The sequence below is a fragment of the Artibeus jamaicensis genome, unplaced genomic scaffold (genome assembly GCF_021234435.1).
Source record: "Artibeus jamaicensis isolate MK-2021 breed Jamaican fruit bat unplaced genomic scaffold, CSHL_Jam_final scaffold_1689, whole genome shotgun sequence".
NCBI lineage: Eukaryota > Metazoa > Chordata > Mammalia > Chiroptera > Phyllostomidae > Artibeus > Artibeus jamaicensis.
In genome coordinates, this window is record NW_026522029.1 from 8,957,317 (window position 1) to 8,981,580 (window position 24,264).

At 47.7% G+C, this 24,264-nt stretch overlaps 1 protein-coding gene across 2 annotated transcripts in view; it reads left to right on the top strand.

Moving 5' to 3' along the window:
* Positions 1-24,264, top strand: part of VAV3 (vav guanine nucleotide exchange factor 3) — a 263,731-nt gene that overhangs the window by 114,973 nt on the left and 124,494 nt on the right. Inside the window, exons 4-12 of one of the 2 annotated variants that reach the window (XM_053655908.1) lie at positions 43-108; positions 5,023-5,170; positions 5,869-5,961; positions 7,342-7,410; positions 9,377-9,480; positions 10,966-11,065; positions 14,695-14,790; positions 18,730-18,798; positions 20,814-20,900. In XM_053655908.1, the coding sequence (XP_053511883.1) occupies positions 43-108; positions 5,023-5,170; positions 5,869-5,961; positions 7,342-7,410; positions 9,377-9,480; positions 10,966-11,065; positions 14,695-14,790; positions 18,730-18,798; positions 20,814-20,900 (832 nt within the window). The remainder of the gene's footprint in view (positions 1-42; positions 109-5,022; positions 5,171-5,868; positions 5,962-7,341; positions 7,411-9,376; positions 9,481-10,965; positions 11,066-14,694; positions 14,791-18,729; positions 18,799-20,813; positions 20,901-24,264) is intronic. The other variant, XM_037152417.2, reaches the window with a different exon arrangement.

Genomic DNA, 24,264 nt, shown 5'->3' on the forward strand with positions numbered 1-24,264 from the left:
TCCCAGAAGTTGCTTTTCACCCTGTTTCTCTCCCCCCCGTAGGCCGTTCCCGACGGAGGAAATCGTCAGTGATGAGGACGTCTACAAAGCCCTGCCTGACTTAATCGAGTACGTTGGGCGTTTCCGGCATCATTTTTGCATCCTCTGTGGATGGCAACTGTGGGTGTTAAAACAGCCCCGTGGGGGCGGGGGGAGGCTTCATGATTAAGGTACATAAGAGTCAACCTCAGACTCGTGATGGAAAGCAGGACAAGAAAACGCACTCCCCTTGGCGTTTGGTTGCCGTCCTGTGGCCCACGGAGGGCGACACCCTGCCGTGATGTGAGGTTCTGAGTCTCTCAAAGGCGTGGAGGGGTCGTAGAGAGAAGCGTGATTAGACAGCTGAGGAACAGTGCAACAAGAGTGGACTCAGCTCCTGGGGCCGGAGGACCGGTGGTGCACACTTCGTGGGTTCAGGGACGGGCAAGACCAGTGTGTGCTCGAGTTATTCGGGGACGCTTCATTAGACGGCACTGGTCTGAACAGAGACCCCGTTTGGGCTTTATTATTTATTTAATAGTCGGGAGAGGCCGAAGGACCTGGCAGCCCATTGTCTCCTGCTGATGGAGTGACTCGTGCAGATGAGAAACGTAGAACCCACTGCTCACTCCCTAAGGATCTGAGGGCAGAGACCGGGAGCATCTGTGAGACCTGCGACCTAGAGGGGACGAGGCTCCAATGGGGGGGTGCAGATGTCGTGCAGGTTCACCCGTTGTCCACCCTACACACCAGCACACTGAGCTGTCTTGGTGCAGGACCTTCTCTGTCCCTACTGCCCGTATGGCTGGCCCCTCGCCATCCAAGTCTGTGCTCAGCTGTCCCTCTCCAGCGAGGCCTTCCTGGCTCCCCCGTCTGAAACGGCCGCCACGCACCCCTGGCTCTGTGTTTTCACGGCACTCACCGCTGCCTGACACAGGCTCTGTTGGCTTCACTGGTCCTCTGTCTCCCCACTGGAACAGCTTGGTGAGGTTGGGGACTTGACCTTGTTCTTGGCTGCCTTCCTAGAACTCCAGAATCTGGGTGTAGTAGGTCCGAGACAAATATTTGTTTTTGGAACAAATAAGTCAAAGCTGCCTTAAGGGTCTCCTGTTGGTCAGGCCTCATGCTTCCGGTCAGAGCCTTGCAGTCCACGGAGCTAAGTGCCTGTTTCTTGCTAACCATGACCCACCCGTGCACGATCTCGTGTGATTTGCATGATGGAGTTGTTACTAGTACCACCACCCTTTACACACTGAATCTGGAAAAGCTAAGTAACTTGCCGAAGGTCACATCACTAGTACATGGTAGTCTTTGCACTTGAACCAGACCGTTCTCATTCCAGACTGGAGGCTCTTACTCACGGTGTCCTGACTCCCAGAAGCCCCGCCCACCTCTCTGAGGACTGTCCATGGGAAGGCAGGGGAGCAGTGGCTGACGGAGCCACCGGGGCCCTGGCAGGTGGCTTTTGGGTGGCCTTGGAGTCATATATGTTGAAGGTGTGCTGAGAATAGCTTCTTCTCTCTTCTTCAAACCTCCAAGAACTCACTAATCTTAAGCCAGATAGTTGCCGATTGTCTCATTGAACTGGCTACCCCCTTCCTAAAGTGACTGTAGGATTGCTGGTCATGAATCAAACCCTTTGAAGCATTGGGAGGAATGTGTCGTTTCTAGTGCTGTGATGATGTGCCTTCTCATACCCCACCAGCTGTCACTTCCCACTGATGTTTACAGTCTTCCCGCATCTTGTTCTGTGGACGAGTCTGGTGAGGATGCATCCCTAGCTAAGCCTGGAGGAGATGTGGGCTCCTGAAGTGGCTGCTCTGAGATACCAGCTCGTGCTGAGTGGCGTGGTCCACTTTGGCTGCCCATCTGATGGTCTTGCAGTCCAGTCGCGGTGTTTGTCATGCAAATGCTTGCTTCTGAGTTGGCTCTGACGGCCTGGTTTTCAGTGGCAGCTTTATTGTGACCTCTGTGGGCTCATGTACTTAACTCTAACTTCTGGGGGTGAATCGCCCGAAGGGAAGCCCTGGGAACCAACTTGGGCCTGCCCCTCGCTGCGGAGGGAATCCCTGTGGCCTTGCGTAGAGGGGAGCAGAAGCAGGGCAGACGCGGGGCTCGTGGCTGCGTTGGTGGCGTTCTCTCATCTCCTGGCTGGTGATCAGGGCCGGCCACGCCCACGTACAGGTGGCCCGGACACGGGAAGACAGACGTGGATTCACTGACCACGTGAAGTATCGCAGCTCAGCCCTCCTTCCCCGCGGCTTTATTTTACACAGATCACAGATTATTGACCAAACTATTGGCCACAGAAGCAGCTTTCGTATGGGATGGAATAAGGAATCCCAGGCTGTTCCAGCACCGCCTCTGTGTATGTGTGACTCCTACAATTCTTAGAGAAAAATCTGTGAGAATTCATTCATAATGTTTCTCTGCTCTCATGGGAAATAGTCAAAAGCAGGACTTCAGCGAGATGAGATTTCTTGTGGCCGGGTGCGGGGGCAGGCAGAGGGGAGAAAGGGGTATTTACAGGGTCACAGGCAGGAGGGGAGAGATTAGAAATCCAGGAGAAATGGATTTCACAGCCCCTCTTCCTCCAACAGGATCCCCTTTGAAATTCCTTCATCATTTCTTATCTCAGTCAGCCTCCTCCTGAAAGGTCAGACTTGCCTGCACTTGGATGAGCTGTAGAAAGTGCTCCAACCGTTTAACGTCCTTTGGCGAGAGGGCCTGCCGACACCCTTCAGGGCAGAAATTCTGGAACTGCCGATGTGACTCCCGTCTCCCCAGTTTTCCAAAGCAGGAAGCTGAGAGGCGGCCTGCCCTCGTCTCTCCTCTCTGCCTGGTTTGGGTGGGTCACCAAGCCTGGCTGACTCGGTGACACTGCCTCCTGGGGCTGTTTCTGTGTCCTCGTCTGGTCGGGGCTCCCATTCTCTCTCCCCCCGAGTCTTTCATTTCTTGGCTCACTGACCCCCCTGCTGTGTCCTTGCCCCTGCAGATTCTCTCCTGTAACCCCCTGCCGATTCCCACGTGCAGGTTCCCTGCTCTTTGTGCTTCCAACTCTTCCATCCGGGCACCCCTCCCTTGCCCGGTCACACCATAGGGGACACCCCTGCTCACTAGCCAGGCTCTGCACCCCTCTCTGCCTCCGCACCCACCGGTGTCCTTTCTCTGAAGCAGCCTTCACCTCCTCCTTCAACCGGTCCCCTCGGAGGGCAGATACGATGTCTGCCTCCCCTGCAGCCATAGCTCCTGGAACCTAGTGTTTATTCTGCAAATACCTGTTGGACATGTTGATAACCACGTGCAGATGTAGAGTCTTCTGGGCGCCTTCCCTGGCCGCCCTGACCAGGGCTGTTCTCCCCCTGCCCCGGGCCCCCACGGCTGCACCCAGCCCCTCTGTCCCCTGTACAGAACTGTGTGTGGGGGGGCGTTCTCCACACGAGACCATGGTAGTGTCCTTGAACCTTCTTGACCTGGGTGTGCTCAGCACTGCAGAGTCAGGCGCACAGTAGGTTCTGAGTAATGTCTGTCGGGAGGGGGATGGGTGGCCAGGTGGACAGGTAACCCTGGAGAGCGTTTACCTCCGCACAGAGGTCCCTGAACTTCTGTCCCCACCAGATTGCTCCTGTTAACACCCTTCCTTTCTCCCGGTGCTCGACAGTTCACAACTGTCCAGCATCTCCAGATCGTCCTTCCTGAGAAACTCAGACAACTTGTTGATTGCACCTGCTTGGAAAAGTGCTCCCAGGTGCACGGGACACTTACAGTTACAGTGTTTATTTTTGTACCTGTCAGTTTACAATGTCCCGTCTGCACTGGCCCGAGACAGGGGCTGAGGGCTGGCGGCCTGGACGGAGTGCATGTCTTTGTTAGAGGGACGTAAAGACTTCTAAAACATGCGAATTTATTACTCTCGATTCCTTGGCGTTATTAGTTAATGGAAGCTGGAAGGAGAAAATGAAGAAGACCATGCAGTGGGTGGGACCAGCATTTCCTCCTTTTTTTTTATCTTCACCCAAGGACATTTCTTTCTTGCTTTTAGAGACAGAGCAAAGGAGGGAGGGGGCGGGGGGAGAGAGATCAGTGTGAGAGAGAAACATCAACCATTTGCCTCCCGTATGCGCCCCAATCGGGGATCGAACCCACAGCCCTTTGGTGTGTGGGACGATGCTCCGACCAGCTGTGCCACCCTGGCCGGGCGGCGTGTCCTGCTTTGACCCAGTGGGTTCACGGTCTCACACGAAGGGCTTAGGGAAGACGTGTCAGCCAGGCACTGTGTAAGCTTTAAAAACAGGGATTATTTTCACCTTCCGAGAGACCAGAGCAGATTTAAAATGGCTTTCAAAGCTGCAGCCTTGGGACCATCCCTGCCAACGAACTACAAACGAAACAGGTGAAAGCAGAGTGTGGCTCCGGCGGGACCCGTGGCTGCCTCTGGACGGGGTTGGGAGTGTGCCTGTGAGGTGTTGGCGTGACAACCCAGCAGAACCCGATGCTTTAAAAGGACTATTTGTAACGCATCAGAGCCCCTGGAACTCCACCCGCCGCCGTCTTGTCCATATCGTCCCCTTCGGTAGACTGAGCAAAGCATTCAGAGTGTAAGGCGGTCTCTGGTTTAAATCCCGGGCCTGCCGAGGACCAGCTGTGTGGGCTTGGGCACGCCCGGTGCCTTTCTGTTCTCCTCGAGTCTTTATCCCTTCCTAACATCTACCTGACAACACAGTTGACTCCGGGCCCGGGGGCACCCAAACGGGGATGTTTGCAGTGACCCACGGCCGTGCTGTGTGCGGTAAACCTGCAATGGGCACTAATGTCACTGCCGTCATCAGGGGGTCCTGTTACAGTTCCCGGTAGGGGGGACGGAGCTGTGAGGGAAGCCCGTGACTCTTGCCACCGGTTCCACTTTATCTTCTCTCTGGGTTTCCTGCCAGGACCCAGTAGGCTGCTTCCAGCTACTGCATTTCCTGGTAGACAATGACCCTTGCGTTGTGCCCTGTGTTGCAGCGAAACCCACGTGGAGGACGAAGAAGGTTTCTACGACTGCGTGTACGGGGAGGATGAGGGCGGCGAGGTCTACGAGGACTTGATGAAGGCGGAGGAGGCGCAGCAGCCCGTAGGACTCTCACTTGCCTTGCTGTCTAAGTTACTTTGGGTATTTTATCGGGGATGCGATTATTTGGAAGACTCACTATGATTATTTATGTAACTTCTACTGGGAGAACGTTTCCTTTCTTGCCTTGGCTCATGATATGTGTATTTGATGCTGCATCAAATTTAAAGAATTTATCTGCTTCCGAAGAAAGATGTTCTCTCAAAGCAGTACAATCTCACAATTCTCTGCATTTATGTTTCTTGGTTTCCTTACCAGGAAAATGACAGGATTAGACCAGACATTCCCCACGGTGGTTTGCACCTGTAGAAAAATGGCACATTTCTATGGCTCCAAATGCAGTAACGAGCCATGGGTATATCGTTATAACTACACTGGCCTTTTGGTTATCTTTTTCTTTTACCATACAAGCATTGTTATTTATTTTATTGGTGATGTTGGTTCGCAAAACCGTACAGGTTTCAAGTGTACAACTCAATAACATATCATCTGCACACGGCAAGGTGTGCCCATCACCCCGAGCAAGGTCTCCTTCCATCTGCATCTCCCCCCGCCTTGCCCACCTCCATCTACCCCCACCCCCCTTTCTGCCAGAGAGAAAAGGGGGTTGGGTATGTGTTTTATTAGAAATAGAAACCTTAGGAAAGTCAGCAATAATTTTGATCTCTTTCCAGTTACTACCAGAGAGATTAACACATGAATTTGATTAAATAATTATAATGTGATCATTCGAATTGCAGAAATCTCTAGAAAATGACATACGGAGTTGCTGCCTAACAGAAATTAAGCAGACAGAAGAAAAATACACAGAAACATTGGAGTCCATAGAAAAAGTAAGTATTGATGACTAGGTATCATTCTTGACGCTCCAGAACTGCCTTATGTTAATGTATGAAGCTCAGCGTTTCTGCTGAGTGTCTTCTGATTTTCCATAGAGCTTTGGATTCATAGATCTCAAAGCAGGTTTAATCATCCCACAATTATTTACTTATTGATTTTAGTATCTAAATGGCACTAACCTAGGGATTGAGAAGATAGCAGTGAACACCATAGGACTCTGGTTCTCTGTCATAAAGGGTTTATCATTTAAGCAAATAAATATGTCAGGTGGTGATAAATTCTCTGGAGAGAATAAGGCAGAGGAAGGGGCAGCGAGTGAGGGGGGAGGACTGGTATTATTTTATGTCAGGTGGTAATGGGAGGTTTCTATGACAAGATCATATTTAAGCAGGCTTTTTCTTTTTCTAGGAAAGTACAGCAGAAGAAGCAAGGGTAAGGGATGTGCAGGGAACCGATTTGGATAAAGGTTCATGGAATGTCAGTTGGATGAGGAGGGAAGTGAGGGCATGAGAGAGACGGGATAGTCAGGGATCGGTAGACCCAATGGGGTTGGAGAATTCCTTGAAGGAATAAGTGACAAAGATAGGTAGTAACTGGAAATTAATGCCGTGGAGCTTTTGCAGTTGTTGATGAGATAAGGTCTTGAGATACGACCGCAAGAGTAGGAAGCTGAGCGTGGACGGAGCACACGGTTATTGCAGTTCAAGGGACCCCAGGCCAGGCTGTTCGGAGGGTCATCCCTGCAGACACAGAGGATGCCAAGGAAGAAGATGGGAGTGGTAATGAAGGGAGAGAGACGAGCAGGAGCACAATTCTCAAGGCACGAGGGGCGTGATCCATAAACTGCAAAAGCAGATTATTGATCTCAGGGGTGGAGACCCTCCACGAAACATTTCAGGGATATTTTGAACCTGTTCTCGAAGATTTCTCCAACGTGTTGCTATTTTTTGCTAATTTAGCCAGTAGTATTTTCTTTTTTTAATCTTTCTTTTGGAACTATGTAGTACCTAAACATTTAATGCTATTTATTATTATTATTTTTAAGTTAAATTTATTGGGGTAACATTGGGTAATAACATTATTTAAGTTTTAGTTGCACAATTTTATAACACGCCAGGTGTCTATTCCACTGTGTGCTCACCATCCAAAGTATGTTATGCTTTAAATGTATTAACTTGTATTTATTTGTGTCTTTCTATCTCTGTTCAAGTGTAAAATATTTAAGATAGAGAAAATATAGTGTCTGCTTTTCCTTGGGTATTTGAAATACTGATAAACAACGGACTTTCAATAAATATGTATTGTTTGTTGGTAGAATGTTGTCTTGACGAGCCTGCATTGTGGCTAACTCTTCCTCCTCTCTTTGCTGGCAGTATTTCATGGCCCCACTGAAACGGTTTCTGACGACCGCAGAATTTGATTCTGTCTTCATCAACATTCCTGTGAGTAAAGCCCCGCTCGCTAAAACTGCTGCATTTCTGTAGAATTCTCACTGGGCTCCAAATCCCTTTAGCATCCTCCTGTATTCTTGAAGAATTTTGATTCTGTTTTCTGCCTCCTGAGTTCTTTTAGCTGTTTTCTTGAGAAATAATGGGTAGGTCCAATCTTCAACCAAAAGTCACTCAAAATACCCGCGGAAGACGTGTGGATACGATTCATGTATTTTCCTGAAGCATTTGTCATGACGAGGCATCTCAGTTTAACAGGGGCTCCGGTGTCTGTCCTGGGAGAGTCCCTTCTGCCCCGCTCCCTGTGCTACCCTCCTCCAGCCCCTCAACTTCTCCTGTGAGCACTGTCGTGACTCCTGCCTCCTCTGCGTCCTTCTGTCCTCCACTGTCCTGGGGTCTCTTTTCTGCTTCCAGTTGTACCAGCCTTCACCCCTGTCTCTGAAGTGCCCTGCTTCCTTAGGATTCAACAGTTCATTTTACTGGTCATATGTGAGGAACTTTTATTTTAGGTTTTATAAGCATTTCAAGTTTCAGAGCACCTTCCCAATATCTTATAATCCTAAAAGCATATTTACTTCGAAGCATTGAAACCAGCCAGATGCTATGCTAACTGAGGTCATGCTAGGCAAGACTCAAGTTCTTAGACTTGAGTCTAGCATTGGCTTTGGTTTTAATGTATAGCTTTTTATAGATAATATGTAAGCCCTTATGTATAGGCTTGTTTGTATCTATTTAAAAAGTTTTATTTATTGATTTGAGAGAGAGAAAGAAAGAAAAAGAAAGAGTCATTGATTTGCTGCTCCATTTATTGATGCGTTCACTGGTTGCTTCTTGTATGTGCCCTGACCAGAGATCAAACCAGCAACCTTGGCTTATCAGGATGACACTCTAACCAACTGAGCTACTCATCTAGGGCTAGCGGTCCCTTCTATCTTGATTCCTTTATGTTCACTGTTGACGTGCACCAGTCAGTGTAGTGGTGACCCATTGTTCTTGTCCTTGATTTTGGCCAAATGAAGACATCTCGTCAGTTTGTAAGGTAGCAGGGAAAAGAAGGTCAGGGCGTCGGTGAATGTTTAGGGTGAAACAAAGTGTAGGTCCTGGGAAGAGGAGGCTCTCGAACGCCCTAAGCATGGCCACTGTCACTGCCGGACCACTGGGGAGTTGTTCTTGCAGCCTGTCCATGCTCCTCGGTAGCGTGGCAGGCCCCACGTTCCTGGTCCCTGTCTGCCCTCCTGATTGCCCCTGGGCACGGGGACAGACAGCAGGGTGTTGGCCCCTTGATCCCAGTGTCCTCCTTTCTTGGCCGTGACATGTATTTACTGTCAGGCCGAAAATTACTTGCTTATCAGAAAAAAGGTGCAACCCTGACTTCTGAGTTATTCTGATAAACTGCCTAGTGCAATTTATTTGCTCCTTATTTCTGCCACGAATTGTCTGGTTTCAAGTAATTGAGGCTGATTGTCGTCAGCCGAGCACCAGAACACCGCGAACTGACCAAAGCACGGATCTGCATTTTCACGTCCCAAGGATGTAGGTCATTGCTTATCTTGTCAATAAGACATTAAGCACTTGGGTAATTGTATTTAAAAACGTCAAGTTATTACAAAATGAGAGTGAGCTGTACATATTTTTCTACAAGGAATAAATTATCCTCTAATAACTAGTGAAATAATTTGTTCCCCCCAAAGGACATTGGCATTTCAAGTCAGATCTCAAATTGCTGTTTCCCCCACACACGACTTGTCCCTCTCTCTCCCTCGTCCCTCCCCTGCCCCCTCCTTCTCTCCCATGTCCCCTCCCCCCTCCCTCCCTCCCATCTTTACTGTTGGGAAGCAGGTTTGTTTATGTTCTGAGGGCATTGGGCATATCCTCGAGTCTAGCACCAGCGGGGATTCTGGGTTGGGGGAGGCAGGTTTCTCATTTCTAACTGGCTTTAACATTTGTTTTCTTTTCTAAGGAACTTGTAAAAGTTCATCGGAACTTAATGCAAGAAATTAATGATTCCATTGTAAATAAAAACGACCAGAATTTGTATCAAATTTTCATTAACTACAAGGAAAGGTAACTTTTGAATTTTACATTTTGGGCTCTCCCTTTGCCATCATAGTGAGGGTTACTGTTAACATCGCTCATGGATCGGTATCACTGTCGTTCACCGAGGCCCCACCTGAGCAGTGATGAGAACAAGGGGCAGTCGACCTCCGCGTGGCAGCTGGAGCTCTAGATGTGTATCAGGGGGGAAAAAAGGGAGAAGCAAAGAGGATCCAGACTTTTGTACCCCAAGTCGGTGTAGATCCTTTTATAGCCCTGTAACTCTTTAAAAACTTATTTATTTTTACAGAAGGGGGAAGGGAGGGAGAGAAATATCAACGTGAGAAACATCGCTTGTTTCCCGGCCCACAACCCAGACATGTGTCCTGACCAGGGGTCGAACCAACAACCTTTCGCTTTGTAGAAATGATGCCCAACCCACTGAGCCACAGCAGTCAGGGCACAGCCCAGTCACTCTTGAGTCCTATAGGTTCCAGGAAGTCATATTAACTCTCTGAGCTTCCTCCATCTGGGAATGTAAGGTGTGGCTCAGCTGGTACCTGTTACTTTTTCCAGCTCTAATATTTTATCACTCTCTGTTGTGGAGTATTAGATTTAATACAGCTAAAGTCAGTTGTAAGCTTGAAAAAAAACCCTTCTGAACAACTCATATGAATTAGAAATTTTGCTTACAAGTTTAAACCAAGCCCTATTATTCCTAAGCACTGAGAGGTGGCTGATAAATTTCTTTGCATCAACAATGAGATAAATATTAACTTAGTAGCAGCTTTTTTTTCTGTAATGGAGAGTTTAAGGGACCAATTACTCAGTCTCTTTGCAAAGTGTCTGCATCCCTCCGAGACACCTGTTCTGAAGCAGGCTCAGAATCCACGCCGTGTGGCTCACCTCGCACCCAGGACAGGTCAGGCCTCTCCTCCCACTTCTCGGATGTGGAAGGAGCAGGGGGCTCAGTATTGAATGGAGTAAAAAATGAAACTGTAGTATGAAACGACACTTTCCGAATGTGAGTGAACAGTAAAACGTGGATCTCTGATGGGAGCTTTATCGTTGACATGCAATATTGTATTAGTTATAGCTGTCAAACGTAGTGAGTAGACATTTATACAGAAATTGTGAATTTCTGTACACAGGAACTTACGCAGAAATTGTACATTTTGTTCTGTGATATATATTTGCACTCAATATCGACAGCCATTAAACCAGGTTTTAAAACACACCTGCTATAAAAATGTACGTGAGATGAATCGCATTCAAATGTAGAAATAGAAGTAGCCCTCTTTCAGACAGTACACAGAAGTGACCCTCAGTCTGTGGCTGTGTGGGGGGCATCATGTGTTGAGAAGAAGTGACAAAGCTGAGAGGGGGGACGATGGTACCTGCCCAGGGCGATGTAGGCGGGAGGGGGCGCAGACACGTGGTTCCAGAGAGACTCACGGTGGCCTCCCTGCCCTTCCATGTCCCACCCCCGCCTCCCTCTGTGCCCTTCCCTCCCAGGCTGGTTATTTACGGGCAGTACTGCAGCGCAGTGGAGTCGGCCATCTCGAGTCTGGACAACATCGCGAAGACGAAGGAAGACGTGAAGCTGAAACTGGAGGTGCCTGCTGTTCGTGTGTGTGTGTGCGTGTGTGTGCGTGTGTGTGTGTGTGTGTGTGCTTATTCATGAGAGAGCAGCGCGCTCCCTTTCATGATCGGCGCAGCAGTCCATCTCCCTGTGCATCCTACGTACAATTTCATGGCCATGTCATACAATGCCGTACGGATGGCTCTGTGAGATAGTAACACAACACCGATAACAGCAGTAGGAAAACCTGAGACTGTGGCTCCGTGTTCCCTGGCATCGTCTTGTTAGGTCCTCAGCCCTGTGGGACAGATACAGTTAGTCCCCTTCTGTCAGGGCCGAGAGGGCGGGGTTCGGAGACACTGTCAGTCATTCGCTCCCCGGGACGTCAGAGGTACCGGACAAGCAGGGTGCGTGCAAGATCATGCATATGTAGGTTTAAAGGGCTCATTAGAAGTGTCAGACCTTCAGGGCGGGAGCACAGGAAGGGCATGGACAGTGCCCGGGAGGAGGAAGACGAGACAGACGCAGGTACAAGGAGAGAAGGTGGAGAGTGACAGGCCCCAGTGGACAGGCCTCGTGAGTGAGGCTTTGGGGAGGCGGAGGGTGGGGGGTTTCTCTGAAGGGGCGTGGAGTCAGGTCCCTGAGGAGAGGGGTGCGTCCTCGCAGGTGAGATTCCAAGGAGAGCATTCTGGAAGCATCGGTACGCCTCGCCCAGGAGAGACGGGGCGGTTAGAGAAATGGCTTGCAGGCCATTGAAAACGGAGCCCGTGGTAACAGTGGAAAGAAAGTCTGGGAGCTTGTCAGGTCTTTTCTGTCCGTCCACCTTAAAGACTTTGCACTTTTAAAGAACTTTTGAAGAATGGTTGTTTATGTGTTAGATGAATTGTCGCCTCGAATATATTATCTGTATGTTTGGATTTTGTGAAGTTTCAGGTAGGGCTATGGAGCCAGCTCTTCAATGGCCCTGCGTGGGATTGTTGGCTAAATCCTCTTTGCTGTTTTTTGTTCATTGTAATGGGGAGGCCGGGTGTGAACAGGGGGGTGAAGAGGCGGGTGACCTCCGCATCACAGCCCCTGCACTGTTTTGGCGGATCTGGTAGGGTTTCCTAATTCCTAACTCCCACGAAGTGGAGCTCCTGGTGAGGAAGTTCCCGCGGCACCAGGCCACTGAGTAACTGAGCGGACTCTGTCCATCATGGGGCATTTTTCTCCCCCCCCACAGTCCTCTGCTGATAAGGACCTTCTGTCCGGAGGTGGTCGGAGTCACCCCTGGACAGCCCCCCGACGACCTTGTCAGCGCCAACGGTGCCTCACCTTTTTGGAGGAAGGCACCTCATAAGCACAGAGCTAGAAGCCCTTTTGACTTAAATTAAAATACGAGGGTAAGATAAAACTTTACAACTTACACACCTTGTCTCTAATAAAACTATTGTTAAAGCAGTTTTTAAAAAAAGATACAAATTCTCACCCAAGACAGGAGTGATCAAATTGTCCATCACCTCTCCATTGTGTTCTCAATTGTGTTATCTGAACGTTCCTGCCCCATCTTTCAGAGTCAGGGTCAAAGTCCTGGCCAGTGATGCTCTTCTGAGACTCTAGGTACCCAGCCTCTGCAGTCACTGCCGCTCTCAGGGAAGGGGAGGAGTCAGGCTGCGTTTGCAAGGCTCAGGGCCAAGTGCCACTGGCTGGCTGGCTGCCCTACTCCTGCCAGTGACCACGGGCCTGGGTAGGAAGTGTTTAACCAGATACCCACCACGGCACCTCGACAAGATGCTCTCGGCTGCAGCTGCCCCTGCAGGTCCTGGCTTGTGGAGGCAAAGCTGCCTGATTCTTGGTCTCTCTCGTCCCTTACATCCTCTCTTTTGTGGTGATTTTGCTCTCGTATTTTTGTCTTTTTCTTCTCTACCTTGGAACCAAGAGAACATGGGGTTAAGGGTGATAGAGTCTCTTTATCTCCCCCGGCAAGCTGGCTTGTCCCTAATTTATTGAGTCTTCTCAGTTAGAATTGGAGTTTGGGCTAAGCATGTGACTGGGCATGTGGGAAGAACCATTTCTTCTCTTTGCTTACTTTCAATGCTGGTAAGCATTTTACGCCTCAGTCTCAGGCCCCTGGTTGTAGGAAGACACCAGCCATGTCGAGTTTCTTTACTTTCTGAGCCCGTAACTGGGGACTAAAAGGAACTAATCTCTCCCTCAACAGTTTTTAAATGGACTTCCGTCACATAGCAAAGTGAATTTTAAGAGAACTTTCTGTTCCTAACGCTGTGTTAAGATGCCATAATACAGGAAGTGTAAGAGACGAACTCAACTTTAAGGGGCTTGAAATGCAACAGGGAGGTGAGGCCTATTCATTCCAGTAGAATTAACAGTTTAACCTCCTCTCTGAGGCCCAGGAGCCAGAATGCTCTATAATCTGTAGAAGCAACGACTCAGTTAAAATAGTTTTCTTTCCTGTGACCCGCTGCAGTTGACGATTCATGAGCTAACATTTCTTCTTGTTTAACAGCTGTCATGAAGCCCTCATGAATTCACCCTGGTCATTAGGGCTAGTGGGGTTTGCTTGGTTGCCTCTGATAATATATATTTTTATGTTCCAGGAAAACTCAGTGTGGGCAAAGGGACACAAGGTCAAGAGCTGAGGAGTATTTCTGAGAGCATAACTCCTTCCCTGAGCTCCTTCCAAATTCCTTGGTCTGGGATAGCAATTGCCTGAGGATTTTGGGTTCATTAAATTGCCTGCTAATAATAATCTTTTTATAAAGGCTGGTTTTTTTTTGAACTATACTATAGATGTGTGAGAAGCAGTAAAATCAGAAAAGCAGTTCGTTTAAGGTTAAGTGTCCAAGAGTTGCCAACCTGGAGTTAAATTCAGGCTTTGATACTTTAAACCGTTTTCCTCAAGGTCGTGATTAATATCCAAAGAACAAACAAGTCAATGCTAGTTTAAGATAAACTTTTAAAAAAGAAGAGTGTGAGATTAAAACGAAATAAAACAAAAAACCCTGAGGCTTTTAAAACGTTGAATCAGGTGTTAGGTTTCTACTTGAATGTGTTTCTGGCATCGATCATTCCATTCCATTTGGCTCAGCAAATACGTACAAAGCAGATTCTAGACTCTTGGAGGTATGGGAGATGCATTGGAGAAGGTACTGTGGACCACAGTGATTGAAAGACCCACAAGGCACATGCAGAGAGAGAGCACCATTGTGATTGGAATTATTACCAAAGGCCTAGAAGCGTGGTTCTTGAAGAGGGTGGTGAACTTGGATGGAAACTGGACAGAGCGTGTGGCTGTTGGGAGCGCAGGGAAAGAACCGAGGCGTGGTGGTGGGGAGGGCATGGGCAGATCGTGGGGGTCAAGTTGGGGTGAGGTTCATGGAAGGCAGCGCTGTCAGTGGCGTGGAGGAGACCCTGGTTCTACTCACCGATCATGGTTAGAGCCGAAATGCTCCAAGGTTGGTTTGTTTTGGGGGGTTTTAATTGAAGGCACTTTCAATTTTTAGACAGAAGGCTTGTGAAGAAGGAAAAGAAGACATTTTTATCACACAATAATTGTTTTGTTCATGCCCTTCATGTCTTTTCCTGGCTGTTATATGACTGACTACCTTTGATAAAGCAACAAAGTCTTTAACAAATGTTTTCCTTAAAAATCATTTCACTAGGAATGTTCCAAGCGAGCCAATAATGGGAAATTCACTCTTCGAGATTTGCTCGTGGTCCCGATGCAACGTGTCTTAAAGTATCACCTTCTCCTGCAGGTGTGTGAGTTACACCTCTTTGTTCATGCGTTCATGTATTCATTCAACAGAATGTTAACGAAGCATCATCTACACACCAGGTTCTCTGTGTCTGGGGCCTGACCCCCGTTACGATGTTCAGTTATTGGTAGAGCTAAGTGGGAAACAGTAGAACAGCCGGAGTCTTGCTTCCCTTTTGGCAAAGATGGGTCTGGATCTTTCACGAAGTTGCATTCCGTGTCCTTGAAACAGAACCGGCTCCCAACAAATTTAAAAATTAAAAAAAAAACTAAGGCAAAACAAATGAAAAGATCCCTTCAGCCAAGTCCTTTGTCGTTAGTAATAGTCGCTTATTAAAATCTCAATAGGGTGATATGCCTGAATTTTGCAGAATTCATTCTGTGGGATCTTTGGCCTCATGACCATACGCTGAAGAGAACTATGTCATGTTTCGTTTGGCTTTCTGCTACTGTACATTATCATAAGCCTACATTTATTTTGAAGTGACTCTTGGTATAACCCCAAAGCTTATGGTTTCCATGGTTAGTCTTCTAACGAGGGCGGAGAGTCTTATAAATTTAATTTGATAGCGGTACCAGGAGACCCATTAGTTCCGCTCCAAAGAAACGTCTCACCGTGTTAGTCGGTCAACTCTGCTGATGCTTGTGGAATGTTCTTTAAAAAAAAAACCACTGCCTGTATGTGAAATACCATTTTGAGTCTCCTGTGCTTTGTACGTCTTGTATATTAAATTTCTTAAACCGTAGCCGCAGAATTATTAGTCATCTCTGTTTTTGTTCTACTGAGAAATCAGAAAAATTCAAACCCTGATTATTTCTTAAAAATGCATTAAAACATTCATGAAGCCTAACCTCAGAGCAACTTAATCAAATTGGATTTTATGAAAAAATAATAAGGACGACTAAGGCAATCCGTTTCTGAGACGTCACAGAGCTAAAAACATGTCCAAAATAAGATAACAATTTATTTTGTAACTTGATAGAGTCCAATATCAGTTGAAGAATCGAGAAGGTGCGGTTTTCAAGAAACATCTATTTCTGTCATTGTAAGGTTTTAGACAGACTTATCAAAGTGTAAACTATGACCGTGCTGTGAAATGTAGCGTTTTCCTGAACCCTCCTGGACTCTTCTATCATTTTCAATTTCGAAAGTATGTTTAGTTCCACGACGGTTTTCTTCATAGGCACCGCACACACACATTTTTACTGCAGGAAAACACAGATACGAAATTTGCCACTTTCACCCTTTTAATAAAGTGTGCAGTTCAGTGGCACCAAGTTCATTCACTTTATTGTGTGGCTGCCACCCTCATCCATCCCTGGACCCTTCTCAGTGACCACACTGAGACTCCGCACCCGGGTGACACTAACTCCCCCGGGTGACACTAACTCCCCCCAGCCCCCGGCAGCAAGCATCCCTCTGCCTCTGCGACTCGGACTGTTCTAAGGTCCCCCGTCCGCAGAATCGTCCGATACTTGCCCTCTGGTGGGTGTCTCATCTTCAGGGTGTGTTCAGTGGTAACAGGTGCCAGTGTGCCCTTCCTTAAGGCCGGGTGACGTCCCGTCAGGCACACACCACACTTCTGTCCACTCACCCGCCCAGGCACATTTGGGTGCTTGTACTTTTTGGTGATCATGAATATGCACGTTTATTTTGACTTATATAGATAAATGCCATTGAGAAGAGTTGGAACTTGTACCATGGGATTATAAGGAGATACAAATCCCAGTTTAGTTAAATTAGTTGCGCAGCTGGTTTGGCTGAGTCTCCCTGCCCTGTCCTTTTGTAGACAAGGCCTCGGAGAAAGGTGAAAGCTATGATAATGGCCTTGTTTAGCAGATTTAGATAGAAACAGTACAGATATTACCCACTGGCAGTTTCAGTAAAGCAAGAAATGAAACCGTGATGGTAGCATGAGTTGGATTCTTAGGCCTCAGAGATTTAAATGGAACCGGGCATTTTTTGAAACAGAATTTTTTAAAAAGATTTTATTTATTTATATTTACAGAGGGGGGAAGGAAAGGAGAAAGAGAGGGAGAGAAATATCAATGTGTGGTTGCCTCCTATGCACCCCTTATTGGGGACCTGGCCTGCAACCCAAACATGTGCCCTGACTGGGAATCGAACCGGCAACCCTAAGGTTCACAGCCTGGCACTAAGTCCACTGAGCCACACCAGCCAGGGCAGAAACATAGACTTTTTGAAGTTATAATGCATCCAGCCTGTATGTTTCCTCAAAGATTAATGTGACCCCTACATATGGGCTTGCCAGGAGGAAAGAAAAGGGAATGAAAAGTCAAAGATGAAGCAGTTTTAAAAATTGTTTGCCAGCACGTTTAACATAGCCATACCCTGTGAAACACTAGAACGGTTCTCAGGAGCAGAAAATGTGAAAACAGTGAGGCGTGGCCAGAACCAACTGCGTGGGTCTGGAAGGAAGGAGAGGCTGTAGCGTGAATGGAAGTCCACCGACACAGACGGTGGGTCCCAGCTGTAGGCGGCAGATGGTGCCGGAGACACCCCGACAGTGCACGTGGCTCTGGAGGGCATAATCCGTTCCGCTGCTGCTTGCACAGGCGAAACGTCCCAGAAGGGACACCTTCTTTCCCAGGATGATTTCTTAAAACAGGAAACAGTTTACTCGGGTGCCACACCTAGGTACAGATTCTGGAAGTGTGTTTCCATCTCAAAGTAGTGTAGAATAGAATTTACTTGTCTGATGTTCAGACATTTGTTGAAAATGTACAATATGAGTTTGAATATTTTCTACTTACACTTTACTGGGCAAGTCATTTTGGGAACGCTTTCTGGTTTGAAATCGCAGGTCGATAAAACTAGAATATTTTAGAGTGGGGGATTTGCAACTTTGAGAACAATTCACTGTTAAGAGTTAATAAAGGAAAGGTAACAATAGAAGTAAAAACACGTAAACTTGACGAGTTCACTACGCAGAACAGATTTAATAGCAGAAACAGGATTGGTGTTCAATTCAGCAAAGATTCCCGAGGGCTCCCGGCCGCACACACAGGGTTAGGCACTCAGGCTACTAAACAGCCTCCCTGCACTGGAGAAGCTCGCCCTTCAGACGGGAAAAAGGACACGCAGGCTGCCAAGTAGGATACAATGTGACAGGCACGCAGAGGGACACAGGTGGTACAAATAAAGGCCTCGTTAAGCAGGCCTACGAGGCCGCGTACTTGACGTCTGTCGTAGAAGGCTTCACAGAGAAGTGACTCTTGAACTGGGGCTTTGCAGGTAGAGTAAGAGTCCGACAGGTGGACCAGAGAGGAAGAGTTGTCTGAGGAGAGAAGACAGCATGCCCAGTGGGTTTGGATAGGAGAACAGTGTCTGAGAGTTGCAGCTGATCTGGTGTGGGGACAGCATAGGCTGTTGGTGGCGGGGGCCGGGGTCGCAGAATTCAGATCATGAAGGAGTCCGAGAGGTACAGGCCCCCTGGTTGGTGGCACCAACGTCTAAACAGGGTAGACAGGGTCTGGCTCCCACTTAGAGACTTGGCTCTGCTGTCCATGGAGTGAACGGACTGCAGTGAGGAGGTCAGAGGACCACGCAGGGACCTGTGACTGTGACCCATTTGAAAGGAGAGTGGACCTGACCCAGGTGGTGGCCGGGAGGATGGCGTCTAGGGGAAGGGTTGCCACAGAGTGTCTGGGAGACCGCTCTGGCTTTGGCTGACGTGGTTAGACTGACGGACGGACTGTCATACAAGAGCAGGGTTGTGGGCGCAGACGCCCAAGGTCTGTGCTCTGTGTCCGATTGGTTTGGGTCATGAGGCGGTCCCTTTTTCAGTCGTTTGAGGAAACGCCATACTGTCTGTGGCTGCACCAAATCTGCACAAAAGGGTTTGTTTTTAAGTGTTTTCTTTCTTGTGTTTGGGTGTTAATTTGATGAAATCAGTGCTAAACTGTATCTTCTGAACAGGAACTGGTCAAGCACACCACCGACCCCGTGGAGAAGGCGAATCTGAAACTGGCCCTCGATGCTATGAAGGTAAAGCAACGCGCCACAGCCTGCTTGGTGTTTTTTCCTCTTGCGTGGAAACAAGAGACTACAAACTGTTCATACGTGTGTGTGTGGCGTGTTGACATATATTATAATAGATACTATTATTTGTATAGTTTTGTTTTGGTGGGGAGGGCTAGACATTTTTTAAAAATATTTTATTTATTTATTTTTAGAGAGAGGGGTGGGAGGGAGAAAGAGACGGGGAGAAACATCAATGTGTGGTTGTCTCTTGCTCGCCCCCTACTGGGGACCTGGCCCAAGATCCAGGCATGTGCCCTGACTGGGAATCGAACTGGCAACTCTTTGGTTCGCGGGCCAGGACTCAATCCACTGAGCCACACCAGCCAGGGCAAGAGCTAGATACTTTTAACTGAAGTGAATATACTTACATGAATTTAATTGTTATACAAAAACATGTAAAACCAATAAATATATTAAAATAACTTTTGTTACTTGTGAACCAATGACAACATCCATAACCTCCAGGAATGACTTCATGTCCTGCTTCTCTGTGACACTCTCTGTATGGTTACAAACAGAAAGCTGGTGACTTCAGAGCGCAGGTGTGACTTTCTCGGGTGATGCCATCTGCCAGGGTCCCCTTGGTGGGCACTGTGCACCGGCACCCGTGAGTTTCAGTTTAGGTTTCTATTTTCAGGCAAATCTGAGAGTCAAGAACAACAAGTAGCTGGAGGTAGACTTTCTAAACATATGGGGAATGTGTAAAACCCAATTTCCATGTGATGCTGGACTTGGACTTTGAAAGAAATGTTTGTCCCCAATTTAAAACACAAGCAGATGTGTCCTCCAAACAAGATGCCAAGGGGACTCTGCTCAGGAAAATGATAATGACTTCCCCGTGTCCCCACGCCTTTCCGAGTTAGCGCAGCCAGTGAGCTGGCTTCAGCACCCTGTCAGGAAGTGCCCCGCAGTTACTTATTGTCATAAAAAAATCACGCCACATCTAATTTTTAAAGAGATCATTGGTATTGTAAGCGCATCCTATGAAAAGTCTGACTTTCATTTAGGACGTGGAGTTAGAGGCTGCCTTTTGTCAGAGTTCTCTGTCCCTCCTGTTTCAGATGAATTGAAGAGAATAGAGGGAGGAGAAAGAACCCAGAAAGCAGGAAAAATCCAGAGCACGTAAAATAAAAATAGCTAGTTACAGGGTGGAAAGGTTAGCTGATGTTTCCCCCAGAATGAGAACAGATGTTTTAAAATAGGCGAGGGGGGCACAGGGAACCGCAGGGCCAGCGTTCTCCGGTCACTCCGAGTTCTCTGCTGTCTCCTTCCCTTCTTCGTTATTACATCTTCAGGAGGGAGCTGGCTCCTTGACCGGATGCTCTGAGGAGCGAGGACTAGCTGATTGCAGAAAACACTCCTGCCAGATTCACCATCCGGCTTTTAGTGACTTTTTTCTCCTTGCTGTCTTTAACCCTTTAAAATTTATTTATTGATTTTTAGAGAGAGAGGAAGGGGGGGGGAGAGAGAGAGAACCATTTGTCGTTGCACTTAATCACTTATCCATGCATTCACTGCTTGATTCCTGTATGTGCCCTGACTGGGGATTGAACCCACAACCTTGGTGTATCAGGATGATGCTCTAACCAGCTGAGCTACCCAGCCAGGGCTTCAGTGAGCCTTTATTACTTATTCCAACCCAGGTAAGATGTGATTCTCTCTAGGTCTGTTGTTCATGTGTTTGGAATTCAGATGCTCTGGACCAGTTCTGCATGGGGGTATATTTTGTTTTTTATCCTGATCCTCCTTGGGCGTGTGGAGGTGACAACGTACCAGTCTTCCCGGCGGTCCTGCAGACGTTTTTAAGTGGCTCTTGACGAGGAGCTTTGATTGATCGGGCGTTCATTTGATTGCCACCGGAAAGCCACGGTCTACTTCTGCTGCTCATGAAATTAATGATGTGTTTTCTTTCAAACGGTTCTCGTCTCTTCTCCGATCTTATCGTGCCTTCTTTTTGTCCCCGTCTCTTTATTCTTTAGGACTTGGCACAATACGTGAACGAAGTGAAGAGAGATAATGAGACCCTTCGTGAAATTAAGCAGTTTCAGCTCTCTATAGAAAATCTGGTATGTAATCATGATCCAGTTCTCCCAGCTCCCCTAACCCGCACACGGAGGGGCGCTCCCAGAGTTGTGTTGGAAGGAAAAATGAAGTTTCTGGTTCTAGTTTGTCCCCCGACTCCTGTGTGGCAGCCTCCGCATGGATGTCTAGTGGCACCTGTGACAAGTCACTGACCAGGGACTTTCTGCCATCGCTTGTTGCTCTCGCCGTAGTCCCACTTCGTCTTCTTCCCCAGCAGTCAGGTCCTGAACCTCGGAGTCCAGTGTTTCTCTTCCCTGCCTCATCCAGGACGTGCTTGTGTCTGATTCCCGTCCATTTCCTCATGTTATGTGTATTTGCTGGGTGACTACCACAGGCCAGATGCTTTGCTTGGGGCTGGGGCTGTAACTCCAAACCACACGGTGTCCTGGGGGAGGCGCCAGGACAGAGAGGGTTTAAAAACGCTATTTCGAGATAATGCAGTTTGCAGGGCCATACAACCGAGGATGCAAGGGGAGTCCCGGTTTGGATACGTGGTTAGGAAAAGCCCTTCTGAGTCACTTGCCTCTTGACCCTGAAGTGTAAGAAGAGGCCATTGGTACAAGGATGGGGGGCAGGGGGCGGGAGAGGATTCCAGGCAGAGAAACGCCCAGAGATGAGCAACAAGCCAGGGGCGGTCCCAGATGCTGGCAGGCAAGAGTGTCAGGAGATGGAGATAGAAAGGCAGAGTCGGGGGGCTCTGAAGTGGGGCGCGGGGGGAGGACCCCACACCGCAGCCTTGTAGGTCATAGGTCGCGGTGCTCAGATGGGGTTTTGTGGTGATTGCAGTTTTTCTCCCAGAGTTTTACAGTCTGATGTGCATTTCAAGAAACCCTTGTAGCAGCCAGAGCTGGAAGTTGTTGAGGTTATTATGAGGGAGGGGAGGAGGCCTGGGTTAAGCGGCGGGCAGTGAAAATGGAGACAAATGAGTGGATTTAACATGCTTTGCTTGGTAGAGCAGTTGTACTGCGTCTCCCTCCGAAACATCTTGTGCCTGTCTCTTTCTTTTCACATCCACGACAGCTCCCTCACTTCCAGACCTCACCTGCCTCCTTTCCAGTGAGTCACCAGCTCTTCCCATAGTTAAGTTTCCAAAGGTGGACTTCTCAGTTTCCTCTCTTTCCCAAACTGGTCAGAATTGTCTGTGGCCTTCAGGACTCAGTCAGCAACATCTACATCCCTCCCTGATTTTCCTGAACTGCCCACGCACTTCACCTTGCACCTGCCCTGCTGTGTTGGAAGGTCTCCAGTTTGCCAAACACGTTTTTTTTTTTTTAATAGCTCTGCCTTGGATCATAATATTGTCAGAGCCTAGAATGTCTTTCTCCACAATGTCTGATCAAAATTCCTTCAAGGTCCAACTTAAATCTTTTCCCTAATCTCCCATGATCCCTTTCTCTTTGTAATGACCTAACACGTTGCCTGGACAGCCATTTAGCCATTTTTTAAAAAAAAATTGTAGTAAAATATATGGAACATTGAGTTTACCATTTTGAAACGTACAGTTTTGACATTAAGTACATTCATGTTTTTGTGCGGCCAAGTGCACCCCTCCCCCGCCAGAACTCCTCCTCTCAAAACCGAAGCTCTGTGTTTCCATTTCCCCGCCCCCCCACCCCCAGCCCCTGGCGCCCACCCTACTTCCTGTCTTTATGAGTCTGACACCATGTGAACCACGTGTGAGTGGAACCGGGCACTGTTTGTCCTCCGAGGGCCTCCGTGGTGGCCGGGGTCAGTCTTTCCTCCTTTCCTTTTTTAGACAAGAATTTCCTTTTGAAGGTTGAATACTGTAACGTGGGTGGGACACACGCCACATACCTCCGCTCGTCTGTCTGTGGCCACGTGGGCAGCCTCCCCCTCTGGCGCCTCTCCTGAGACTCTGCTTCCACGGCTTCTGGTTAAACACCCAGAAGTGGGGTTGCTGGATTGTGTGTAATTCTGTTTAATTTTTTGAGGAATAGCCGTATGGTTTCCCACCATTTTATGTTCCCACCAGCAGTGCCCAGGAGTTCCAAGATCCCCTCATTCTCACCGACACTTTAAAAAAAGATCGTATCCATCCAAGTAGCTGTGAAGGGGTATCTCACTGTGATTTTTTACTTTTCATTTCCCTAATAATTAGGGGTATTGAGCAACTTTTCATGGGCTTTTCGGTCATTTGCATATCTTCCTCAGAAAAATGTCTATTCAAGCCCTTTGCCTGTTTTTGAATCGTGGTGGTGGGTCATAAGAACTCTTTATACGGATATCCTTCTGTACAGTGGTAAGAACAGCAATCCTTGTCACCCTTTCATTTCCAAGTATTTCCTCCCACTCTGGGAGTTGGGTCTTCACTTGGTTCATAGTGTCCTTCGATACCCCAGATGTTTAATTCCAACTTCCCAATCTTCGGCTTTGTTGCCTGGCTTTTGTTGTCCAGAACATCACCGCTGAATCCAATATCATAAACTGTCCCCCATTTTCTTCTCAGCATTTTATATTCTCAGATCTTTGATACATTTGGAGTTAATTTTTGTTTACATTGTAAGGTAAGCTTCCAGTGCATTCCTTTGCTGGTACATATCCAGTTTCCCCAGCACAGTATTTTTGGAAAGCCTGTCCTATCCCCACTGAGTGGCCTTGGCTGCCTTGTCAAAAAGCATTTGGCCATATATGTGGGGACTTCTTTCTGGGTGTTCTGTTCTATTCCACCAGGTTCAAAGTTGGTCTTCATGGCAGGGCCACACTGTTTTGATCATGATAGCTTTACAGTAAGTTCAGCAAGCATGAGACCCCAACTTTGCCTATTGTTTTGCCTATGAAGGGTCCCTTGAGATTCCATATGAATTTTAGGGTGGTGTTTTCTATTTCTGAAAAAAATGGAGATTTTGATAGGGAATATTTATTTTTATACTTTCTTAGAGTATAGTTAATTGCATATGTCTCCTTTATTAGATGTAATCTCTATACGTTAGTGCTAATTTTTAGTCAATTCTTTTTTCCCTCAGCACTTTGTATAGTAGGTGCTCATAAACACAATTATTTTTATTGTCTGCTTCTGGGGAAATGCTCATTATTCTACTTTAAATATTTTAATTTTTCAATTACAGTTGGCATACAATATTATATTAGTTTCGGGTGAACAACATAGTAAACACAGTGGTTAGACATTCATATACCTTATGAAGTGATCGCCCTGAGAAGTCTGGTCCCCGTCTGACACCATAGTTATGACAGTCACCGACGACATTCCCTAGGTCACACTTTACATCCCTGTGACTGTTTTTATAACTGGAAATTTGGACATCTTGACCCCTTCCGCCTTTTCAGCCATCCCGCCCCCCCATCCGGCAGCCAACAGTTTGTTCTCTG